This window comes from Bactrocera dorsalis, chromosome 2, assembly GCF_023373825.1.
Source record: "Bactrocera dorsalis isolate Fly_Bdor chromosome 2, ASM2337382v1, whole genome shotgun sequence".
Lineage (NCBI taxonomy): Eukaryota > Metazoa > Arthropoda > Insecta > Diptera > Tephritidae > Bactrocera > Bactrocera dorsalis.
Window position 1 is genome coordinate 18,494,001 of NC_064304.1, and position 16,502 is coordinate 18,510,502.

The 16,502-nt window shown below is 37.5% G+C and overlaps 1 protein-coding gene across 4 annotated transcripts in view; it reads right to left on the bottom strand.

Annotated features, from left to right (window-relative positions):
* Positions 1-16,502, bottom strand: part of LOC115066118 (uncharacterized) — a 271,428-nt gene that overhangs the window by 18,515 nt on the left and 236,411 nt on the right. For all 4 annotated transcript variants that reach the window (XM_049449527.1, XM_049449526.1, XM_049449529.1 and 1 more), the window contains 5 exons: positions 12,818-12,873; positions 11,990-12,174; positions 11,379-11,552; positions 2,265-2,470; positions 1,859-2,088 (listed from right to left, as the gene is read on the bottom strand). In XM_049449527.1, the coding sequence (XP_049305484.1) occupies positions 1,859-2,088; positions 2,265-2,470; positions 11,379-11,552; positions 11,990-12,174; positions 12,818-12,873 (851 nt within the window). The remainder of the gene's footprint in view (positions 1-1,858; positions 2,089-2,264; positions 2,471-11,378; positions 11,553-11,989; positions 12,175-12,817; positions 12,874-16,502) is intronic.

The window sequence follows — 16,502 nt, forward strand, 5'->3', positions numbered from 1 at the left end:
GCCAAATGTCACATCAAAATAAGCATTAGTGTACACTCAAATTTCTGGTGCCGACACATTCAGAGTGTAGGAAAAGCCCTTTGGAAATAATTGTTTGTCACAAGCATAGTATAAAGCGTATAAATTATTAAAAGAGGGGCGAAAACGCGTTGTGGACGAACCACGTCCAGGGCGGCCATCATCATCGACTTATGATCAACACGTCAATAAAATAAAGAAATTTGTGTTTGAGAATCGACGATTGATAGTCATAAATCTTACTGGTATCATTGAAATATCACAAGGATTAGTGAAAACCATTTGAGCCAAGGAAAGTGAAAGCACGATTGGTTCCAAAATTACTAAATTTTTTCGAAAACCACCGTTTCAAGAACGTCTGGGAAACAATGATTTTCGACTAACAGGATGTGATGAAACGCATTATTACCGGCGATGAGTCTTGAATCTATGCTTACAACCCAGAAACAAACGATCAATCGACCAAATATAATGGAAAAGGTGAGCCGAAGCCGAAAAAACCACGTCAAAGCAGGTCAAAAATCTGGGTTATGTAGGCAGTTTTCTTCGATAATCGAGGTGTGGTGAACTCCGAATTTCTTCCAACAGAGAGCACACTGCATTGATTCTACGTAAGTTTTCGCCAAATTTTCAACCATTATCATATCTCAACCACTGCATTCGGTTGACTTAGCTCGGTATGACTTCTGGCTGTTCAGCAAACTCGAATGATCACTCGGGTGAAACCGTTTTGAGTCAATTGAAGACAAACGTGGAAAATTTAAGACTATTCCTGAAATTGACTTTAACAACTCTTTCGAGGATTAGAAAAAACGCCTGCATAAGTGTACAAGAGGTCACGGGGAATACTTTGAGGGGTAGGACATAGATTATGAAGCCTAAATTAAGAATTTTGCTAAATTTGTTCGACTTCAGCGGTCGAAAAAGGAGCATCTAAAATTTCAGATCAATATCCCGAAAACCGGGGACTAGGTTTGAGTTCTAGTTCGGATTACTTTGGGGGAACAATACAGATTTTGAAGAATAAATTAAGAATTTTAAAATTATGAGAAAAGTCTGAGTGGATTTAACCCCATGTTCCTATCCGCACGCTTATAAATATCTATTCGAAGTAGACTCTCAATTTTTTGAGATATCTATTTGAAATTTTGCACACGTTTTTTTTGCTTGTCAAGAAGGTCTTTTGGCGGAACCGCCGATATCGGCCCACTAAAGCATATAGCTGCCATTCCAACCGAATAATCGGATTCAAGAATTTATATGGAATACACTTTAATTTAACGATGTACTAAGACCGAATTCGACATGGGTTATTGTCAAAGACAACGGTGCAAACTCCGAAAACATTTTTCATATCGGATTACTAAGGCTTATAGCTGTCATATGTACAGGCTGATCAAAATTATGTTCTTGTAAGGAATATTTGTATTTGTGAAGGGTATTATAGCTTTGTTGCAACCGAAGTTAACGTTTTTTCTTCTTCTTATTCATTCTGGGCCTCTTGGCTTTTAGTATTTTAATCTAATGGAAGAGCTGGGTTCGATAAGCAACAATAAATCAAAAGTAAATCTAGGGTCTCCATTGCCTAGTCCATACATAAACTGAGAAGGAGACTAGATATTATATTTAAATTACATATTTTCTCGTCATTTGCCGTTCTTAAGCAGGCGATTTTTATTTTTCAATCCAAACTTAAAATGCTGTTAAAATTTTATAATGAAATGTGTCGTTTGCAAAGTTGAAAGAATATTTAAATACACAGCATATTGCTAATCGATTGAATCGTTAACATCATCACTATATTACTCGTATATGCGTTCGTAACAGACTTTGCACTCACCGGATATCCACGAAAGATGTGCGTCGTCTGCTTGCGTGACGTTTGACGCGGCGAAGTGGGCGGTTGGCGATGTGTTGTTGTTGTGGTGACTGTAGTCAATACCGGAGGCGGTGGTGGCGGAGGTGGCGCGCGTGTTGTTGTTGTCGTGGTTGTTGTAGTTGTGGTAGTTGTAGTCGTTAGATAACCCAACTCGGCGAGACGCTTCATGTGAAAATCCTTCTGAGCTTCAACTGCATTCAGATGAAGAAGCATGAAGGTGGAGTAAAACGAAGCATGAAAGATAGAAGAAAATATGAAGGAATATAAGGTTATTATTAAAGCAAACAGTATTTAATGCAAATCACTTTGAGGATAATAACATATTTTTGAATAAAATCTGCGATAATATTTAGCATCAGGTACTCACCCACACAGGGATTCAGCCAGAGCAGACGCCGCCAGCCGACGCATTGGTAGAGATACTGTGGGTCGGTGCCTTGGCAGGCGCAAGTGGTGCGCAGCATAGTGCCGAGTATGCCAATCATGGCAGTGCGACAGCCACTGGGACGCCCCGCACACTTCTTCGTTACGCTGTCCACCGCACAGGCCTGCTCGTAGTATTCCAGCTTGAGCCTAAATTATGAAGAAAGTTAACGGTACAACGACAGCCCATTTATTAGTCTATTAAACATAAAATCAACGGAGAGGCGCTTCAATTTTTGTTTAGTGGCAAGTGTGGCATACGCGAAGTGGCGACCTCCAGTTAGCCTGGAAACTACTCGTCGTTGTGTGGAATAGTTCGCCAGCTCTTTATTCTTCCGCCCAACAAGCTGATACACATAAGTGAGAAATTGCTTAAATAAGCACTTGCGAATAGTAATTATCTACACATACACACACTTTTCAGTGTGAGAGTTTCTCCAAAAAGCTGTCGTAGCACTGAGCGCAGCATCCTTTCGTAATTCCGTTCGCTTAACATGCGCCGGTATCCCGGCATTCCGGCCACTTGGCAACATACAAACGTTGACGCTGACGCAACATCTTGGCAACACGTTCCAGCTCTAATTGCCATGTCGTCGTTGTCTTAAGAGCACTGCAATTAAAACATAATTGAAGTTTTCAACGCTTCACCGTCTGGGCTTCCCTCGTCGTCGAGGGTTTCGCAAGGGACCGTATGGCTTGCCACAATTTACACCCGCTTTACGTCAACCAATTTCAAATTGGGGTCAAATATGGGAGCGCAGCACGGTAGGCATGGCGACCGTGGTTCGTGTTGTGTGCAATTTTCGTTGACACAGAATCAACTCCATCGCACCTGTGCTCTTCTGCATTCCTTATAATTTTGACTTGGTACTATGTACTTTTTGTGAGTTCTAGGGTAACTACGTATTTGCCTTTCATTTCTTCACAAAAGATTTGCTTAGCAACACACAATCCAGACTTTCTGCTACTTCAGCAAGATTTGCTATTAGGGACGTCAGGTAAGACGAGGATATGTGGAAAATTCCCGAAGGGTTACCTTGTAGTATAGTCAAATTGTCAAGTTGCGTATGCTGAGGTCACAAGTGTGGTAAGTAGTGAAGTGGAGTGTGTACTCTGTTTACCGTTACAATGGTTCGATTTCTACCATAGAAAGTGGATTTTAAGGCTTTATTTTTAGAGAGAAGCGTGGACGGATCTAATGGAGTTGTCATCACCCGGTTAAATTTCAGTTATGAAAACAAAAGAACTGATTAAAAATTTCACTCATCAGTATGAAATTTCAGACCTCTGGTTACATTTTGCTACAAAACTTATTACAAAAAAAATTCGCCATATGGTAGCTGAAGATGTGAATATTTTTTATGGAAAAAAGCTTGAGCTTTAGAATTCCACTGTGGCTCTGTAGGAATATTTTATTTCAATTCTTGTACGACCTGGAAACTTAAAAAAAAAAATATGGAATTTCAGTGTGTAAAACTTGACTCCATTATTACCATAATTTTAGAATAACATATAGTTTTCCTTCTCTTTCACACTTCTTGACTCGCATGATTAAAGTCCCAGAAGTTCAAGTGCAAGTGCTTAATAAATATGATTAATTAACATTCCAGCTTAATGAGGAAACTCATGCAATGTCTATCTTCACTTTATATGTTTCCGAGCTTATGGTCATTGAGAATTGATACATACTATATACATAAGTAGTAAATAAATGCGTACGTCTATATTTAAGCAAGTATACGGTGCGTAAGCCTTGCATGAGGTCACAACATTTCATATTTGTATTCTTACAATCAGCATATAATAATATATTTTCAGGAATCACAAAAATACTCGCATGTGTTATGCCAACCATTTTCCCATTAATGAGGCTTAATGACGGCAGCTTAATAAAGTTCCGTTGTCATGCTGCCGTCATAACTTGGGAGACTTAAATATGTCATATGGATGATATAACATGCCATTGAGGGAATAATAACTGGCAAGCAAACAGTAGTATCGGCATGTATATATGTATATGTATTGTATTATTTATTTATATGTGAGTACTCATGACATTTGTGAGTTTGATTGATGGCTGAGGCATTCACCGGATAATTGAATGCGTAAAACGTGTGAAATGTATACAGTTCCGAGTGAATTGAATTAAATGACATTGAGTGCTATAAAATGTATTGAATGTTAAGATTTATGTGTAAATGATGCTTGTGTTGTAATTAATTGCCATTATCAGTGCAGTTCGTAGTCCTACAGAAGTGTTGATGGCATTTGTTGGTAAATTCATACGCATACACGCAAGCGAACATTAATAATTCAGTATACACGCGTACAAATGCGTGTAGCATGTATATGTTTGTGCATGTATATGTACTTGTATTGGCACATAAAATTGCGTGAATTGTGGCTTTGCATGAAAAATCAATTGTGGCGCGCGCCACACCACAGGAATGATAACGGTGCGGCTGTGTAATGGATACCCATTAAGAAGTTTCTTTCTCTCTCTCATGGAAACGAAAGCAAGTTTGCTTATTAATGTGTGTTTTGTATGATAAAGTTAATGCTTTTGTAGGAATATCAGTAATAATAAACGTATGTGCCTTATGGCACCAAACATTATACATGAAGTGGTATATTAAATGATAATATCACCACAAATCTCTTGCGAAATCTTCAAAATTTCTATTAACAACAAATTTAGTGTGTAATAAGAGCAAATTTAATTTCCGATTAAGTGCAAAATATTGCTATTGAATCTCTTTATGCAAATGCGATGCATAAAAAGATTATTGTAAGTGTAAATATGTGTTGTTATTCGAAAAGGGCAGAGAGAGTCGATTATCACGTGGATGAATGGCTCGCCAGTCATTATATTTCTCATAAGCTCCCAAAAAGGTTTTGCGTAATTAGTTGATTGGTTCTAGAAATGAAAAAAATACTAACTTTGTTAGCGCCGAAGTTAACAGGTGATCCAAGTAGAGCTACTTTTTTCAGCAGCCTTTCTTCGACATATCACGCGTGAGTTGTGTGAAGCTCTCTTGTTAATTTTGTTCAGTATTGTTTAGCATTTCATTGTGGAAAGACTTACCCCTGAACAACGTTTACAAATCGTTCAACTTTATTACGAAAATTCACGTTCTGTAAAAATTGTGTTTCCGCGCATTGATCAACTTATGGTCTACGTAATCGGCCTACTGAGAGTACTATTCGCAACACAATCACCCATCTTCAAACCTGGTATTCATTATTAGATAATACGACCGAACAGACAACGTCCAGCATGCTATGAAGAAAATATAGCAGCTTTAGCTGAGAGTGTATGCAAAGACCGCGGAGAGTCATTTCAGCCTCGTTTGTGACAACTCGGACTAACTTTTGGAAGGACTTGGCGCGTTTTACGTCGAGATATTAAATTGAGAGCGTACCAGATACAGCTGGTGCAAGAAATGCAGCCGCTCGACCTTCTCAACATCGCTTCATTCTATGGGCTCTTCAAAAGTTCCAAGAAGATCCAACGTTTTTGAGCCTTCGAGCTGGCCGGCGAAATGATCAGTCCATATATCTTCGAAAATGATGCCGATATGAAAGTAACTGTCAATGGCGACCATAATCACGCCTTGATTACTGACTATTTTATGCCTGAGATTGAAGCTTGAGATCTCGGCGACATTTGGTTTTAACAAGATGGCGCCACTTTCTACACAAAGCATCAATCAATCGGTGGAATTATTGAGAGAACACTTCGAGGTGTAGATAACTTCACGCTTTGGGCCGGTCGATAGGCTACCAAGATCATGTGAAATCACACCTTTAGACATTTTCGTATGGGGATATGTAAAGTCTAAAGCATATGCGGACAATCAAGCTTTCATCCAGGCTGTGGAAACAGCACCAGTGGCATTTGCCAGTTACCAGTCGAAATGCTCTAACAAGCTATCGAAAATTGGACTCAATGGATGGACCGTCTCAGACGTAGTCGCTGCCAACATTTGAAAAAGTTTATCTTCAAAAAATGAATGTCAAAGAATGTTCTTTCGAATTTACATTCCCCATTAAATTTGAAGTTTTGTACTTTTTCTTTAAGAAAGTAGGGAACTTCGAAATGGATCACCAAAATATTGTATTTGCACCAGCCGAAAGATCTCAACAATTTATTCAGATATTGGTTCACACATACATAGATCAGACGGACAGACAAAACCACATAGTTAAATCGTCTCAGCTCGTCGCGCAGTTTTCCTGCTTTCTTGGAGGACTACTGGTCAATAAATGGTTGTAAACTACTCAAAAGTTACTGTAATGCGTTGTTGAAAAGTAATGCTTTTCCACAAAATTGGCAGCCGTTTGCTTGAAAGTGCTTCGTGTGCGAACAAACTTTGTTGGTTTCAACTCATCTTGGAACACACATACAGTCGACTGTTGTTTACTTTCGGGCTCATACGCATAAGTTCATTATATACCACCCATAAGGATATCATAGACATATTTCGAAGCACCGCCACCTTTTTAACATTTCCCTCTACCAATCGACACAAGTTTTTTTGAGCGATTGACAAATTGTGTGGAATCCAGCGTAAACAAATTTTTTTTCTCTCACATGTCCATACAATATTGAATGTAAGCTGGTTTCACTAATGTCCATAGTTGTCTCTATTTTATGATAGGTCACAGGATGACTTTGCAATTTCATCATCAATAGTAACCAGAGAAACAACTGATTTTGAAACTCACCATACCATCGATAAAACAAGGACTTTGATGGAGCGTCATCGCCAAAAAATTGAATTAAGTTCGTCGATGTTCAGTGGCTGAGTTAATCTATGTCGAAATTTATAAAAAATATTCGCAGGAAGATTTTCACGATTTAATTCAATTTTTTTGGTCGAATTGAATATTTAAAGTTACTGTAAACAACACCGTTAGTGCTCGCATGTCAAAATTTTATTGAGTATGTTTATCAACGAAAATGTCAAGCTTTACGATAAAGTTGTGAGTTGCCAGATTTCAACACTAGGGTTACCAAATTCGAATTCGAAGCATAATAAGTAACCTTTGTACTCTGTTCAAGGTATAAACATTTACGCTTTTGTGTAAATTTCTTCAGTATGCTTTCGTCTTGTTTTTTCAAGATCTCTTTACTATTAGACATGCGTCTAAAAACATATATTTTACGCACTTAACAATTAACTCAAGGAATATTAATATTTAAAACGCCGAGTTTTAAGTTTCGTCGCAAAATTTTACTCGACCGTTTGCCAAACCAGCTACACCAACACCATCAATTTTTCACTAATCCAGCTAACCGAACGCGTGGCGGCGTTATTGCATATACCGCTTTATTGGCCGCATATGAAGTAAGTGTCGCCATTAGCACAATTTAGTTGCTTGCACTGGAGCAAAAGAGCGATTCACTTAAAAGGCAATTAAATTCGCCGCCACGTACTTTGTGGTCGCTTAGCTGTGCAGCCAGTAATGACGATGTGCTACGAGACCAATGAGACAATCAAGCTCATACACGGCAGCATATTAGACGCTTAAGGCTAGGCGCATAGTGTGGCAAATAGCGAAGGGACGATGTGGAGGATAAATATACGTAAATAATAAAGGGTGTGTGAGAGACGCGATAGTACACGTGGTCCAATTAGGACGTGCTATGCTTCTGCTTTCGCTGCGGATTCTCGACTCTCTTCCTCTTTGATTGCAGCGCCACCATGCGTCTGGCATAACTCTATGTGCATAATCCACTGAATCGTACATATATGTACATATATTCACTGTTATGATTGTATTAGAGGTCGTCACACTTTGAGTGCGTTTCCAACATACTATAAACAACGACGTCTGCAGATTAAGTTTAAGAAAGTCTGTAGAATATGTCGCAGCATATTCACTCCACTAGTAGAGTGACTGCTGAAAATCGCGGCCATCGCACACATACAAGCACACAGTTTGACAGCTAGTTTATTTGGTTGTCTGCTGCAGTAAACCGGATTATTGACAGCGCTGGCTGCATCTGCTGAAAAGCTGCTGGAAAGAAGCTATAAAGTGCTTTTATACTTGTATGTGTGTAACAGTTTAAGATTTGTTTGTGTATGCGTGTGTGTATTAAATTATCTTGAAGAATGTGTCTACTTTAATAGCAACGTAACTCATCTTGCAGCATTTCGTGCAGCTCATTTTCGAAAGACATGTGCGCCGCCGTCACTACTCTATAAAGTGTGTGTATGTAATTGTGTGCAGTGTAGTTAATGGCAGTCACCTTGCATCTTTCAGCAAAGTGTCAATTTCGTGATGCATTGATGCAAAATCTCCGGCAGGTGCCACAAGCAGAACCCCTTCGTTTCTCGCCGCTTGCCTTATATAAATAGCTTAGCTTCTTTCTGAGAAAGACATCTCTACAACATATTTATTAGACATTTTGGCAATTTGCCTGCAGCCACATCTGGCTATATCAATCTGTGTGTTGTTGATGATTTTAATTACATCGTTAATTTTGAACAGATTTTATAGTTTCAAGTTAAGTGTTTTTAGTTGATAACATATGGTTATATTCCGTGATTTTGACTTTCATTATGCTCCTTGCTATCTAGCAGCTGTTAGTGATTTTGGTATTCATTTATAATGAAAGTAACTGAACACGATGTTAATTAAATGAGTTAAGTAAGTATTTATAAAGCGATTAACTAAACCTTATTAATGACTAGTTTACCCTAAGGTTACAATACGGCAACTCACAACTTTATCGTAAAGTTTGACACTTTTCATGTTATACGTACTCAGAACGTTTTGACAAACGAGTGCTATTTGTGTTGTTTACAGTAACTTAAAATCTTCATTTCGGCAAAAATGGAATTAAGTCGCGGTCATGTTCGCGCGATTATTTCTTACTACTTTCGACGTAGATTAACTTAGCAATAATACTTCCATGAACATGATGAATCTCTTACGATATTAGATCTTTCATATCTATCAGATTTGTTGGAGACCGAGTTGGTGCATGTGATTTGGAAGTGCCAACAACGCTCTTACACACCCTTTACTTTTTCTCAAGATGAGCTTAGCGATTTAATTAGAGGCCTCGACCTGTTAAATGGGTTATCTGAGCCACTGGCATCTAGACTCAAAGAGGATATTTGTTATTTCAGAGTTTCATTTTTTTTTGTGAGTTTGAAACTGAGGCTTTGAAGGTATAAAGCGAATAATGAAGATTGTTCAATAAAAATGAAATAGCGTAAAAATGTCTTTAGTTTCTAGGGATAAGAATGTTTTACATTCATTTCACAAAAAATTGGGAGCAATTGAAGGAAACCGATTGATAAAACATTTTTTTAAACTGGTCAGTGTTTTGTATATCTTTCAAGAAAGTTTGGCGCTTTAAGTAATGAAAAATTAAAATCTGGTACTTTTGATAACCCTTGGGAAAATCTCAAAACCTGCACACATGAACTAGCATTAAAAAAGTAAGTCATAGTAGTTCAACTACCGAATGTACTGAAAATCAGTTTTGAGAGGCTATTCGAGGAGGTCTGTTTCAAGAGTATTTCTAGTGCCGAACTAGCACTTCTAGAGAAACGCTTGAAGGATGGAGATTCTTCAGATTAATCTCCAGCATGCGAAAGTGGAATCCGATAATCTTTCGCTTCATCTCAGAGGGAACAGAGCCGATATCGTCAGAAAAGGACCTATATGCTACTGGAGATCAGCACAGATAGAATCAGAGCTTGTTTGCTGCCCTGAAATGAACTAAATGATTTCCGCTTACATAATTTCAGCAACGAGGTCGTTGTGACTGCTAGGAGCGAGGGCCAAGCCGAATAACTCAAACTTGTCTCAGCCTATATGACGTCAAAATAAAACCAGCGTTAGTATTGGTTCAGGTTTAAACTTACGGCACACGGTCTGGAAAAGGATAAACGCTAGAGAGAATTTTTGGTATAATTTGTAGTGAAGATCGCTATATTAAAAACGGCGAAAACTGAACGCACTCTTTCATTATTAGTTTTAACTTTGAAAGAGTAGATTCGATCAAAGAACCTTATAAACACATTAGAAACACGGACTGGGACCTATATGGCAAGAATCTCTTTCTGCTTTGCGAGATTCAAGATATTTTGCCAGCACGATTGAGTGCGTCGAGGTCTTCAGTTTTATATGTAGATCTCTCCACGAAAGGTCTTGTCCTCTGAAAACTAAGAAAGGAAAGGGAAAACCTCCTTGGTGAGCACCAGATATATTGGGAATCAGATCTTCAAACAGAAAACTGTTCAAAACAAAAAAAAAAAATTCAACCCAATTTGGATAATTGAGTGATGATGATTTAAGAAGGCTATACAGGCTTCTCAGACCATCTGGACGAGCGTCGTTTCACTTGGGCTGTAAACTCTTTTGAATCGTTAAAATCTCCAGGACCGAATATATTATATCTACAGCGTGCAAAAAAAGAATCATGCAGTTGGTTGGCCCCTATCACATTTCGGCGGTTTGGAATTAGATTCGAGGGGCTTCGAAGGCCTGTAAAAGCTGTCATATCACTGCCAAAGACTTCAGGTCTGTCAGTCTCTCCCCGTTTCTTTTGAAAACTCTAAACAGGGGACGAATTCCAAGGAACGGGTTCGAAATTCGGTAGTGTCATATGTGTGGATGTGTGGATACCTTTTTGTATCCGCAACATACGGCCGGAGCTAATCTCAAGCAACCGGGGCATCCTTCAACTGATGTGCCTTGCTTACTGGGCATCTAGTTTTTCAATTTCTCATGTCAAAATTTATCCGAGTTTTTTGTATGAATCAACGAATGATAGTAGCTACATTTATTATTTTTTCCGTGAGTCACATTTTTATCGAACATTTGCAAAAACACATCAAAAGACTCACAATTTCGTATACATTACTAAGTAAGAATTGTGTTTTAAGACAAGTTTCATGCTTCAGATTAGAAACTCTTAAAAGCTGCTGCCATGATGAAGCGAAATCTGCCACTTAACGCATGGTTACTTGCACTAAACTTAGCAAAGCGCACTATCTGCCGAGCAAACAGCAAAGAGCTGCTCGATTCCACTTACCTGCACTCACGATCCTCTTTGCAATTTTCCGCAACTGAGTGGCAGGACGGCGGCGGATGGTAGTATATGCCATTTGAACCCTGCTGATTACTGTTATCGGCCGGCCTTTGTGCACACGTTGGATGGAGCTTTTCCTGTGCAATCATGCACATGTCGTGACGATTCGTTGTTTTTCTGTGAAGAGAGAAATCAAGAGAACACGTAAAACACAAGTGCTTCTACATATACATATGCGCTCGAGAACGAAGGAACAAAGTGAGTGGCGGCATGAAATGCTAAAAAAATGTTGCTGCAACACAAACGATGGCACACACAAACACATACTCGGAGTGGGTAATGCGAAACCACGAAGCGTGCACAAGCAGATAGCAGCCATGCTGGGCAATGCATGCAACATGCACACACAGTTATGTAAGCAATCGTGTACGACAGCGAGTCGTGCAGCCAGGCTCTTTAGTGCACGCAGTGGATTAGACAAAGGCGCACAGTTGCAAGTAGTTAAGTAGATGTTGCAAGCATGTTGACACACATGTACATGTATAGATGTATATACATATATGGATAAAAAGTGTAGGTATGTAAATATATATGCGCTGGTGGGTGATACTTACTTGCAGAGGCAGAAGGCAATGTCCAAATTCAAATCCTCGTGCGGACCTTTGTAGAAGGCTTGCAGTGATGTCATGCATGCATTGCGATTGCAACGGTGCATTTCACAATGCATCAACATTGGCTGCAGGGACGACGAGCATGACACATCCTCCCGGCAAGTGTCCAACGCTGTGTGGCAGGTACTCTACTCAACCGTACGTTGGAATGTTAACCGGTTGCCGCAAGCCAATGGCCGACCGCCAGCAGGTAACGGCATTCAAAATCGTCAAATCGGTTGATGCGTCCAAAGTCACGAATGCAACGAGTCAAGCGCAATGCGTGCGTTGCGTGTTGTTGTTGTTGTTATTGTAGTTACGGGTGGTAGTTGGTTGCATGCGTCATTGAGCACGAAGCGACAGCGAGGATGTTGACAGCAGCAGCGTGGCATTCGTTGTTGTTGTTGTTGTTGCATGTTGTCAGTTGCACGCATGAGAAGGCCAGAAATTGCAGGTGAAAATCGTAAAATGGCGACCGATGACAGCCGTAATAAAGTTGTAGTGGCACAGTGGCCATTAAGACGAAATGCCAGAAATGCCAGAAACGCCAGCGTTGTGGAAAAGGGTTAAAAAGAAAAGTAGAAGAACGTGAAATTTTAAGTACTGTGGAACTGCAGGCAATGGCGCCACTTAAACGAATTGGTTGCACGCATCTTTTACGCAACAGCAACGCTTGGCAGCAGCAATGAATAATTTGTAGTTGAGTGCATGAGTGCGCGTGTGTGTGTGTTTGAGCATTGCTGCTGTCCGCTTGCTGCGTTTAAGGTGCTTGCAACATTGCGTGGCACTCACCTGAAAGTGTTGCTTGATTATTTCCGTTGAGAGGTCCACTTCGACATCCTGACCACCTGTGTTGGCGGAGGCAGTACGCGGCAGGGAGGAGTGGGGTAAAGAGAAAAGTTGGAGGAAGAGTGTGGTTCCACAAGCGCGTGAAACGTGTCCAAGTGTACAAAATGTGTTTGTGGTTTTTTTTAATTTTTTTTTTTTTAATTTTTGTATTTGTTTTTGGTATAATCAGCGAGCGCAGTTGATGTTAATAAGCCAATTTGTTGTTTTTTATTATTGTTGTTGTTTGTAATGATGACGAGTGCACGTCAATATCAAGTGCGTTCATTAGCCATGATTGTTTCATTGTTGTTGTTATGTGTTATTAAAGTTGTTTTAGTTCGTTGGCAATGGTTTTTTGCAAAACAGTCGTTTGTTGTTGTGGTTGTTCACATATGCATGTACATGTGTCAGTATGTATTTATTTTTGATTTCATAGCGCATTGTTATTCGTCGAATTTGTGAGCCAGATATTCACGTTGTTGTTGTATTAATAAGTTTTTTTTCATTCAATTGGCGCAGTGCCGTTGATGAAGTGATTTTTTGTGTTGTCGTTCGTTTGTTGGAGAAAAAAGGCAACGAGAACAGAAAAATTTAATAAATGAGAACTTTTTCGAGATGCTGTAGCAATATATGCATATAAAGCCAATAAATATGTATGCCTGTCGTACATATGTAAGTGTTGATAATTTTATTGAAATCATAAGTATTGAAATATGCATGAAAAAAGTTAGTTTTTTACTCGCGCGAAATATGCAAAAACCTGACAATGACCTGACTTATGCCTTACAGTCTTTTTATCTTGCAGTTATAATCAGTATATAGTATATATATGTATATGAACAGTTCGATGTACGCTTTACTAAGAAACGGAGAAATAAATTATTTGTAAATCGCGCTTAAAATATAAAGGATAAAATAAAAAAAAATCAATATTAAATAAACAAAATTTGTTAGAGCTTTTGTGCCTTAAAAATATTTTTGGTATAACATTTGATCATTAATCACATGTGTCGTTAAATTTAATTTTTATGCCCTGAATAAGGCATACTAAGTTTGTCACAAAATATAATTTTTAGAAGGAAACGCCGGAGCTTCAATACTAGGGATAAATATAAATCATCGTGTGAATCAATTTCCTCGTGTCCACTAGTCCCTCAGTTGCTGAGGTATTGATCTGAAATTTTGCACACTGCCTTTATCTTCAAAAAGCTGCTCTATATCGTATAGCTGCCATGCAAATGGAACTACCAAAATCTTCTCTTTGTTTGGTAAACTTCTTTATTTGTCGGGATATTTTACACGAAATTTAGCAAGAATTAGTATCTAAGACAACGCTTTCATCTTTGTTAATTTTTTTTTTAAATCGGATCACTATATGCTACGCTTTACAAACTGAACGATCAAAATCATATCCTTGAATAATAAAAAAAATTAAAACATTTTTCTTCGTAAAATTCGGCACAAGTTTTTAACTAATAAATTTGTTTTTAAATTACATATGTGATACAAACTGAATGATCAAATTCTAAAAAACAAAAAGAAACAAGAGTTTATGTAGTAAAAATGAAGCGCTGAACGATAGGATAACGTATCAGCATTTTTGAACAGCATTTCAAAATATGAAATACTTGGCGTCCACACTTTTCGATATCAAGGTGATTGTCGAAAAACAAATGCATCCTCAACGTGTCTCTGGTTAGTGTTGATTTTGAAAAAACTAAATTCTTTAACATTTAACCCCACTTATGCCGACTAGTTATGGAAAACTTCGACAAGCGGGCACATATGTGTATGAAAAGCTGTACAGCTTATTTTCCCGATATATTTTTCCATAAATAATCATATACTATGTACTTTAAGGCTCACCAAAAAAAAAGATAAAACAATTGCAAAACTAAAAACTGTTTGTTTCTATTTAATTCCAATCTTGTGTTGATTTTGGGACACCCTTTATAAATATATTTTCCCAAATTTTTACGAATTTAAAAATAAATACCAAAAGAACACCTTTCATGCGGGCACAATTGGTTTGATTTTTCCTTAATATGGGGCAGTCATGTCGTATACGTAACTTTTCAGTTGTACTTGATTTACCTATATTACAAATTTTTCGTTTCAAGTGAAAAAGTATTCCAAAGCTAGAACAATGATAATATTTTGAAGAGTTTTACCACTTCTTATCCAATATTGTGGCTCATTTTCTCAGAAAATACTAAAAAATATCTTATTAAACCTCTGAAAGACTATTCAAGTCTGGTTCTTTTATTTCATGTACCTATTAATTCGTAGTAGCAGCGGTAAAAACAGCGGTTTGAATCGTTTAGTGGGGCATTTGTAGTTTACGAGCAAATTTACCAAAGTATTATATACAGTTTTTTCCATCAGAAAGTGGAATTCAAGGAAGAAACTAGTTTTGAAGTGAAAATAAAAATAGGCGAAGACATTAGGATTTTTGACCGAGCTTTCCGATTTTAAGTATGGATATATTTATATACTGTAAGAATTTTCAAAAAATCGATTTTATTTTATTTATTTTTTTTTTTGAGAAACCGCTATTTTGTCAAAACATTACAAATTGGTAGATTTGATATTAATTAAAGAAATCTATTTGGTTTTTTAATTTCTTCGGAGCTTCCGGAGATCAGCTGCAGCTCCTTTCCAAATACTAAATACTAAAATACTAATACTAAGTCTTAAAATACAGTTAAAAGAAACATTTCTGTAAAATTCGTTTTTTTTCGGACCTCTAACTGTATATAACCTCCTAAGGCCATTAGCATTGTCATCATAATATGAAACTATTTCGAAAACCCAAGCAAATACACTATGTTCACCACCTCAGAGACTAACAATTTCAAGGTAACCTAATGAAATAAATCACGAATTATTAATATTGAGAGACTTTAATAAAAATTTTGTTACTTTTTTATGTAACGTAGTTGATTTTAAAATATTCAATTAACCTAACATATCTTAACGTGATATACAATATTATGATTTATTTTGACTCAACTGAAAGCGACTTATTTTTTGGAAAATAATGCACATAAAATTTATATTATATTATCTTATTAACGCGGTAATCTAGGTATATAGCCACTCAAAACTGTAAAGATGCTTTTCTTTACTCTGAGCTCAATGAAATTATACACAGGTCTTCTAGGCATAATTTACAAAGTCTTGAACGTAGAAATTGTTTTCTTCAATTACAACTGAATTTTCGTAAAATACGATATGTATCTTTGTAAAATGGAAAATTTAAACAAAATATTTAATTTGTAATAATTGAAAGTAGGCAGTTTATTGTTCGAGGAAACCCATGTAACCTATGAAAGATAAAGAAAGATACTTTTACATTACAAAAAATTAAAAATATTAAGTGATTTTTGGTGGTTTCCTTATGTCGTCTTGCCGGAGAAATCGAAATGGGTTTAAAATGTCCTTACCAGCAATTTTTTCTGTAATTATAAAATCCATCATTTTTTTCGATTATTTTCGTGTTATAAATTTTCTAAAAATAACTGTTTTATTTTTGGCCGTGATCTATAATAAAATAAAGCAAGGACTCGCTAAGGCCCTTTAAGGTTTGCGCGTATTGTTCAGCCGACTCAGCGCCAACCACCTTCTTTTGGGGCCCATCTAGGATTAC